The 8767-nt window shown below is 43.2% G+C and overlaps 1 protein-coding gene across 1 annotated transcript; it reads right to left on the bottom strand.

The window, feature by feature from the left end:
• Nucleotides 1-6559: 6559 nt before the first annotated feature.
• LOC120935772 (homeobox protein Mix.1-like) lies at nucleotides 6560-8169 on the bottom strand. The gene is made up of 2 exons (XM_040347832.1): nucleotides 7861-8169; nucleotides 6560-7592 (listed from the first exon to the last, which is right to left on the bottom strand). The coding sequence occupies exons 1-2, from the start codon at nucleotides 8158-8160 to the stop codon at nucleotides 6852-6854; spliced, it is 1041 nt and encodes a 346-aa protein (XP_040203766.1). The 5' UTR covers nucleotides 8161-8169; the 3' UTR covers nucleotides 6560-6851.
• Nucleotides 8170-8767: the final 598 nt, after the last annotated feature.

Below are 8767 nucleotides of genomic sequence, written 5' to 3'. Positions count from 1 at the left end.
GAGGTGCCTCTCTTCTCTTTTATACCCTGTAAAAAAAATGCTTTGATATACAAGTGCTTTGGATTACAAGCATGTTTCTGGAAGAATTATCCTAGCAAACCAAGGATTTACTGTACTATCACAAATCGTATTATGATGCTAAGTCATTACTGTAATGTCACAATCAAAACTGAGCAAAAAATTGTCATGTGCGTTTGTCATACTTGGAATTATGGTAACAATTACTGCAAAGGACGCTTGGGTCATTTAGTAGAAGACCCTACAGAATATTAATAACATTTACATTTGTGTCTGGGGTATGTTAGTAATTTAAGGGGAAGCTATAATGCATCTTCTGAGTAGGAAGTAGATTTTTACATTATTTAGCAATATTTTTTTTTTTTTTTTTTACATTTTGCTAACAGTAAAAAAAAAGTGCTAGCGCAAGAATCTTTTGTACAAAATATTGTTCACCCCAGGAATTGGCCACAAATCTACCTGGATCAACTTTTTGTTTTTAATCAAGTACTAATAGCACATGTAGCACCCTCTACTTTAGGTAGGTACTAGTAGTAGGATTTTTGCCAGTACAGATAAATTTAATCAGGCCTATCGGGCTGGGAGTGGCATAGAGTAGGCTTGTGACTCACAGATAGCATCAACTTTTGGTTACCTCTCTTCTGTTCTAGAGGCTTCTAGAAGGAAGGAGGAGAGGAGAAGTGGAGCTGCCTGGGGTGTTCTAAGGAGCTTTGACCAATTCTCAACCTGGATTGGCAGGGGGAGGCCTCCTTAAATACCTAGAGTCAGCCCAGCTGGAGAGGAGTTTTCAGATGGAAGAACTGGGAAATGGCGTACTAACTGTTGTGGCCTTTGAGGAAGCTCCCCAGTCTGGGGGGGGGGGAGTGATCTTTGGCCCGGAGCTTGGGAGTGGATGGGACCCGCGTACAAACCACAGGGGGGGGTTCTGACCAGGAGCAGGAGAGGACAGTAGAAGGTACTGCCAGGCAAAGTCTCCAGTAGGGATCCACCAGGTGTCAGTGATTGGCAGGCACCTTTGGGAGAGATGGGGAGACATGCCGGAGTGGACTGGGAGGGTGCAGTCTGAGATGGATGTAGAGCCAGCGGGAGAGACTGTGATGCCATGGGCAGTGGAGTCAGGCAGTTGCAGCCAGGAGGGTTGGCAGGGCCTGAAGAGGACTGGCTGGGATCAGTAGTCAACCAAGGACAGCTAGCATTTAACCTTTTCTGGCTACACCACAGGGGCCCACGGTCCCTGCCTGCAAAAGGCATTTCTACAAGGCCTGGCTGGACCCAGAGTCAGGCCTAACCATGTGCTAGCTGTGCCTCAGGAGAAGTGATGTGCTGGAGAGAGAGGTAATAGTCTGCAAGCAAGTTTGTGCAGGAGGGGTCTGTCCCAACGCAATTGTTCTACTCAAATTCTGGGCATCCCATAAATCCCCTAACCCCTCAATAAAAACACAAAAATAAAGTTAACGGACAATTCATTGACTCTGTGTGCTTGAGAAAGTGAATGCCGGGCTGGACAGGGTGACAGACGGACTAAAACTTTCAGCAGCTCCTACAGGGGTACCGCTACACACACAAAAGATAATGGATGCCAATATGAAGAAATGCAACATCAAAAACGAGTATAAGATATTAACTTGATTGCTATATATTTAACAAAAACATTAATTAGTTAACAAAAATATTAATATCACAAGCTTTTCACACTTTACAATAACTATACACTGCAGGTATTCATATGTAAATATCAAGGTTTGCCCCAAATCCCCCCTGCCATGAGCGTTTTTACACTTCATTATTTAGCAGTTTACGTAACAAAAACATTCCAATTATTTTGTGTGCTGATCAGATGGGGGTGGGGGATACCGGCAATAGCCTGGTGTAATATATATATATATATATATATATACACAGAACTATATTATTAAAAGTATTAGGACGCCTGCCTTTACACGCACATGAACTTTAATGGCATCCCAGTCTTAGTCTGTAGGGTTCAATATTAAGTTGGCCCACCATTTGCAGCTATAACACCTTCAACTCTTCTGAGAAGGCTGTCCACAAGGTTTAGGAGTGTGTCTATGGGAATGTTTGACCATTCTTCCAGAAGTGCATTTGTGAGGCCAGGCACTGATGTGAATGAGAAGGCCTGGCTCACAGTCTCCGCTCTAATTTATCCCAAAGATGTTCTATCAGGTTGAGTCCAGTCAAGTTCCTCCACCTAAAACTCGCTCATCCCTGTCTTTATGGACCTTGCTTTGTGCACTGGTGTGCAGTCATGTTGAAACAGGAAGGGGCCGTCCCCAAACTGTTCCCACCAAGTTGGAAGCATGAAATTGTCCAAAATGTTTTTGTATGCTGACGCCTTAAAAATTCCCTATACTGGAACTGGCCAAGCCCAATCCCTGAACAACAGCCTCACACAATAATTCCTCCTCCACCAAATGATTTGGACCAGTGCATAAAGCAAGGTCCATAAAGACACGGATGAGGGAGTTTGGGTGGAGGAACTTGACTGGCCTGCACGTCAACCTGATAGAACACCTTTGGGATGAGAGCAGACTGCAAGCCAGGCCTTCTTGTCCTACATCAGCGTCTGACCTCACAAATGCGCTTCTGGAAGAATGGTCAAACGTTCCCATAGACACTCCTAAACTTTGTGGACAGCCTTCCCAGAAGAGTTGAAGGTGTTATAGCTGCTAAGGGTGGGCCAACTCAATAATGAACCCTACAGACTAAGACTGGGATGCCATTAAAGTTCATGTGGCTTGTGATATGAATATCTTTTAACTAGCTATTGTTTTTTTAAAGTATATAACAATACATTTAATGCAATCTTTTACTCGTTTTTGAAGTCATGATGTACCATATTGGCACTTAAAAAGCCCAATTTTTTTGTACTATTTCCAGCAACCCACAGCAGAATCCACCTTATACTGGACTGGCTTCAGGCATATGTTGATTGGCTGCACAGTCATCTTTGAAAAATAATCATTTCGTTTTTTTTCAAATTTGAGTCCACAACTCAACAGTCATTAAAGTATATTTAGGAAAGGGCTAGAACCAGTGGCGGCTGGTGGTATATTTTTTGGGAGGGGGCAGCAAACAAAGCACCCACACCCCCTCAGTCGGTTGGTCACCAGCCCCGCACTTACCCCATCTATGCAAAGGGCAAATCCCCCACTCTCCAGGCCACCCCCTATATGCCAAATGGATAAATTCATGCATTGCATGAATCTATCCATTGCCACCGCGGCCACCCCTTATTCAGGCATCCGGCGCCCCTTTTAGGATGCTGGGCGCCTGAATTACAGCGACATGGGTGTTTTTTTGAGCACCTGATTAGAGCCCCTAGGCATTGCGCTCGGAGCCCACCCAGGTGTGTTAGAAAAGCAAATTAATATTTGATTTTCTAACACTGAACCGCCTCTCCACCAATCAGGAAGCGCGGGTCTGATACCCATCATCTGATTGGCTGAAAGGACAGGCACTGCTAGCAGGAGGAAAAGCATGGAGGACACAGGAGCCGCTGCCTGACCCACTGCCCATCCCACAGCTTGCCACCTGACCCACCACCTAGATGGGGTAAGTGACGGTCAGACAACAAACGGGCGAGCGCGGGGGGGCTGTGCTGTTTAAATGCCTGTGTGATGGGTATATTTATTCGTTATTGTCACACAACTGGATGGGAATTGGGCCCTTTTCAAGCCTATTAGAGCCTTTGGCTCTAATCACGTGTTTGAATCCCCCCCCATTGGAATCCATGCATCCGACACCCCGCATGTAGATTAGGGGGCCGGACACATGGATAGGGGAACCCTTGCGCTCTGCATTGAGGGTCGCCACTGGCTAGAACCCCTTTCATTTTTTACATATGTTGCTTTCACAACACATATTAGGTATTGCTGCTCAAAACTGAGTAAGAGGAATTATTTTGAGCACCATAACTTAGCCTAGGTTCACACTGCTGCGAATTCAAAATCGCGGTAAAATGCCAATTTAATGTAAATCGCGGCCCGAAATCGCAAAAAGTAGTACAGGAACTACTTTTTGAAATCGCAGATGCGGCGTCGCACTGATTAGGACAGTGCCATTGCCGACAATTGCCGCCGATTTGAGATGCGATTTGACATGTCAAATCGCATCTCAAATCGTTCCAAATCGTACCCAGTGTGAACCAGGGCTCAAAGTTAATTGTAAACCGATGAGCTTTAAGAGTTTTTTAAGACTTGACCTATGTATAATTTTCAGTAGCAAAGTCACTCTTCTTTAGAGTGAATAATTGCAATCAACGCAATTGATCCTCATAGCTTAGGTGCTCCATCCTCCATTATTAATTGCATTGCCCTTCATTGAACTCTAGGTAAACAACGTCTTCTCTGAGGACTGCCTAATGAAGGGGTCCTACGCAGCTCCGAAACATTGCACTTGGTCCTTCGTGATGTGGTCTTTCTGCAATAAAAGTTTTGGATGACATCTGATGATCCACGGTGTCGAATATGTGCGCTGTTTCCTGAGGACTGGTGACCTGAACTGCAATTTGTTTTACATATATTGTTTTTTTCCATTATGTTATTTCGGTGTTATGATCATTTTAGTACATTTTCAGTCAGAGGGCAATAAGCACGTGGATTTACACCTTCAGCATGGCCTTACACTGGGTTCATTGATAGGCTGGTAGACTTGTACAAACTCCACAGCCTTCAGGTGCTACTTGGTCTGCCAGGAAAGACCGATGTGAACTGGCTATTGTCTGACCAAAGTTTTGACACTGTTCTTACTTACATTTACATTGCCCACCCATATTTTTCATTGTGGTCTGTTTCATTAAAAAAATATATATTTAATGCATTTTTGGTGCAATAAGTTATTCTGCAGCACTGTTTCAACACAGCGTGCTTTACAACATTGTGTAATGAGTTTGTTAAATTTTTTCCAAAAACTTAAAGCGGTTCTCCACCCTAAAGTGGAGTCCCGCTGATCGGAACCCTCCCCCCCTCCGGTGTCACATTTGACACCTTTCAGGGGGGAGGGGGGTTCAGATACCTGTCTAAAGACAGGTATTTGCACCCACTTCCGGCCCGGCATTCACGGGCAAAAGACGGGCATTCCGTCACATCCCGTCTCCCCCCCCGTTGTGTGCTGGGAACACTCGGCTCCCAGCACACAGCGGGAGCCAATCGGCTGGCGCGGCGCGACTCGCGCATGCGCCGTAGGGAACCGGGCAGTGAAGCCGCAGCGCTTCACTTCCTGGTTCCCTGAGCGTGGATGGCGGGGGGAGCAGCAGAGAGACGAGCGATCGCTCGTGCTCTGCTGCGATCGGCGCTGGACTCCAGGACAGGTAAGTGTCCTCATATTAAAAGTCAGCAGCTGCAGTATTTGTAGCTGCTGGCTTTTAATATTATTTTACCGTGGCACATCCGCTTTAAAGAAGTACTGAAGCTTGCTAGCAGCTTGTTTAAAGTGGCAATCAGGATTTGTTTTCAACGTTTACAGTCTGGAGTGGATTGGTACTTTAAAAGCTTCAACAAAGCTAGCTGAAATCTCTGCAAATGCTTTATCAAAGCTTGCTGTTCACACTGCCTTTATACAAGCTGAAGCCTGCATGAAACAGGCTTAAGGCTCGATTCACACCTATGCATGTAGCTTTTGAGCAATGCTTTTTGCGGTGCTTGCTGCGTTCTTTGACGTGCGTTTTTACTGCGATTTTACCGCGATTTGCAATTTTTTTTTTAGCCAGTAATTTTTTTTTTTTACATTTCCTTTAACAACCAGCTTAAACAGGTAAAAAAAACACTCAAATCGCGGCACTTGCGTTTTTGATGCAGGTCAATTGAATTCTATTGCATACAAAACGCTTCTTTTTGCAGGAAAAAAAGTCCCTGACCCTTTCCAAAAACGCAGAGGCACAAAAAAGCATTGATGTGAACATGTTCCATAGGAAACCATGTTAAAAAAATTTCCTGCATTTCTGCAAAATGCATCAAAAAAAGCATTAGTGTGAATGGAGCCTTAAGGGGTTGTATGGGTTCAGTTAAAAAAATAAAAAATAAATATCATTCTTACCTCCACTGTGCAGTTTGTTTTGCACACAGTGGCCCCGATCATCCTCTTCTGGGGTCCCGCGGCAGCACTCGCAGCTCATCCCGCTTCAAATAACCCCCTCTGGGAAGCTCTCTATCAATCTATCCAATGAAGAGCCGAGAAGCCCCGGCAACGATCAAACGCGTTCATGACACAGGACTTTCCAGAACTCAGGTAAGTAAAAACGGGGGGCTTGGGGGGGGGCGGTAATCGTCGGATGTTTTTTCACCTTAATACATAGAATGTATTAAGGTGAAAAAACATGAACCTTTACAACCCCTTTAACTGTTTAGGGCCAGCTTTAGGGTTTAACATACAGATAAAAAAAAAAAAAATGTTTCTATTGTTAAAAAAAAAAATGCTAAGATTTTGCAGTATTGTGCATTTATATTTTATCTTTATTTCTGCACTTGAGCAGTGCACAAATATGAAAAAAATATAGAATCTAATATACAACATATTTACATCCAGTAGTTAAAACTATTGCACCTTTACTTCCTTTCAATTGTGATATGTACAGATTAATCATTTCAAGGTGTATTTTGTGTCCCATGGAGAAGTGTTTAGGGTCAAGTCCATTTTTGCCTTTGTATATCCTAGATCAGTTGATCACATTGTTGAGAGGGGGCTAAACTCTGACATCAGGAGTTAGCAGAATGATAAGAAGATACATAATCCACTCTCTTTAAAAGTGCTAAATTAATAATTAATTTTGTAGAACTGCCCAAAAACAGAACTAAGTCTATTACACTCCATCCTGGTTACAGACTGTTTAGGACAGCTGTGAGGTCTTCATCCCAGTCAGACTCATATTCTGTGGATCTGTCACTGACCCCAGAGTCTGATATGGGGGACCTTTGCTTGAAAAGGTCATTCTGAATGGCTGCCATTGGATAGTGTGCTTGGGTGGGGAAGGAATTAAGTCCAAAACAGGTGTCTGGAGCTGTGGAGACTGGAATTGTTGGAAAGTTCACACTCATGTCTGGAGAGGTGGTCTTGTTGGGTAGGACATTCGAATAATCCATGGTATAATTCATGTTAGCTTGGAACTGTCCTCTGCTCAGATCTATTCCTTGGTTATTAAAGCCCATAGCTGGGTTTATGTGATTGTAGTAATGTTGCTGGCTTCCTGTGGGTAGATTAGATGCCATAGTTTGCTGATAAACCCTGGACACTTGGCAGGAGTATTGAGGATATCCAAGTATTTCAGGCTGTTGGAAATATTCCTGCTGGGGGTTGCTCATTGGTTGCACCTCTTCCTGACAATTCAGGATTTGCTGTTGGTGGACATGAGGAGTTGGTGTAGAGGAATACATGTATTTGTTATCACCAAGTGAGCAGGAATACGGCTCTTCTGCTAGCGAGTTGGTTGATTTCACACCCTTTCGCCTGGCCTTGGCCCTCCTATTCTGGAACCAGACCTGTAGGAAAACAGAAGACTTCCATAAGCACAACATATAAAGGTAAAGTACACAGTAGAAGGCTAAAAAGCATATGGTATACTACTTATGACAATTCTAAATATGAAATATAGCCATACAAATTAAGTTCATTCTAGATATATAGTATTAGTCAGTTTAAACTAGAGTTATGTATTAACATTTTAATTGAGAAACTACTACAAGTTTTATCATGACCTGAATATACGATTTACTAGGACAAAAAATGAGAGTAAATCTACCCAATGTGGAAGTTTAGTCCAGAATGGTTTGGGATGAAATTCCAGAAAGAAGACATTAGAATTGGTTGACACTAAAACTGCATACATACCTGGATTCTGGATTCAGGTAGGCACATTTGTTTGGCCAGCTGCTCCCGGTGGTGAATATCTGGGTACATGTTGGTCTTGAAGTATCTCTCTAGTGAGTCCAGCTGTGCCTGATTGTAGACGGTCCTTTTTCTGCGTTGGCACACTGCTGTATCTGAGGCCTGGGGCTGACTGCTCACATTTTTGGATGGGGCGGCCTGGGCGGTCTGAGCGGCTCTGAGCTCACTATTGGTCGGGGCACGGACATGTTCTGGAAAGAAACAATAATTAGTATAACATCCCCAGATATGAATCTCTATCATTGCACAATACCTTTTATTTTTCCATATCTAAATTAATTCATGCTAGACAAAGAGGCATCAGCTTAAAGCGGAGGTTCACCCTAAAAACATGTATATACCATTACATTCAGCATACTTCCGACATGTATAGTATGCTGTTTGTTTTAGTTTTTTCGCTGTACATATCGTATTATTGTTCTTTTCCACCCGCTTAAAAACTTCCCTCCGGCGGATAAGGCGCGTCACGAGTTTCCGAAAATAGCCGAACTGGGAGTCGGCTCTATACGGCGCTTGCGCACAGACTAGGAGCCGTGTATAGCTATTTTCCGAACTTGTGACGCGCCTTATCCACCGGGGAATAGTTTTTATCAAGCATTATAATCAATTTTAATGCTGTTCCAAAGGCTGCTTGAGATACATACAATTTAGTTGTCATGTTCTTTGAGGGTTTTGGAAAGACTATTCATTATAACAGGTATGTTTTGTAGAGACTACATTAGAAATTATAATTGAAACAGGTACAGTGTGAGTTATTTGTTTTAAATAAACTGTTCTAAAAATAAAAGCCACAAGATGACATAAATACTAACCAAATGTATAATACATTTTATAAAATATTTTAGGTTTT

This window comes from Rana temporaria, chromosome 4 (assembly GCF_905171775.1).
Source record: "Rana temporaria chromosome 4, aRanTem1.1, whole genome shotgun sequence".
In the NCBI taxonomy this organism is placed as follows: domain Eukaryota; kingdom Metazoa; phylum Chordata; class Amphibia; order Anura; family Ranidae; genus Rana; species Rana temporaria.
The sequence above is the reverse complement of the archived record's forward strand: the minus strand, read 5'-3'. Positions and strand labels throughout refer to the sequence as shown.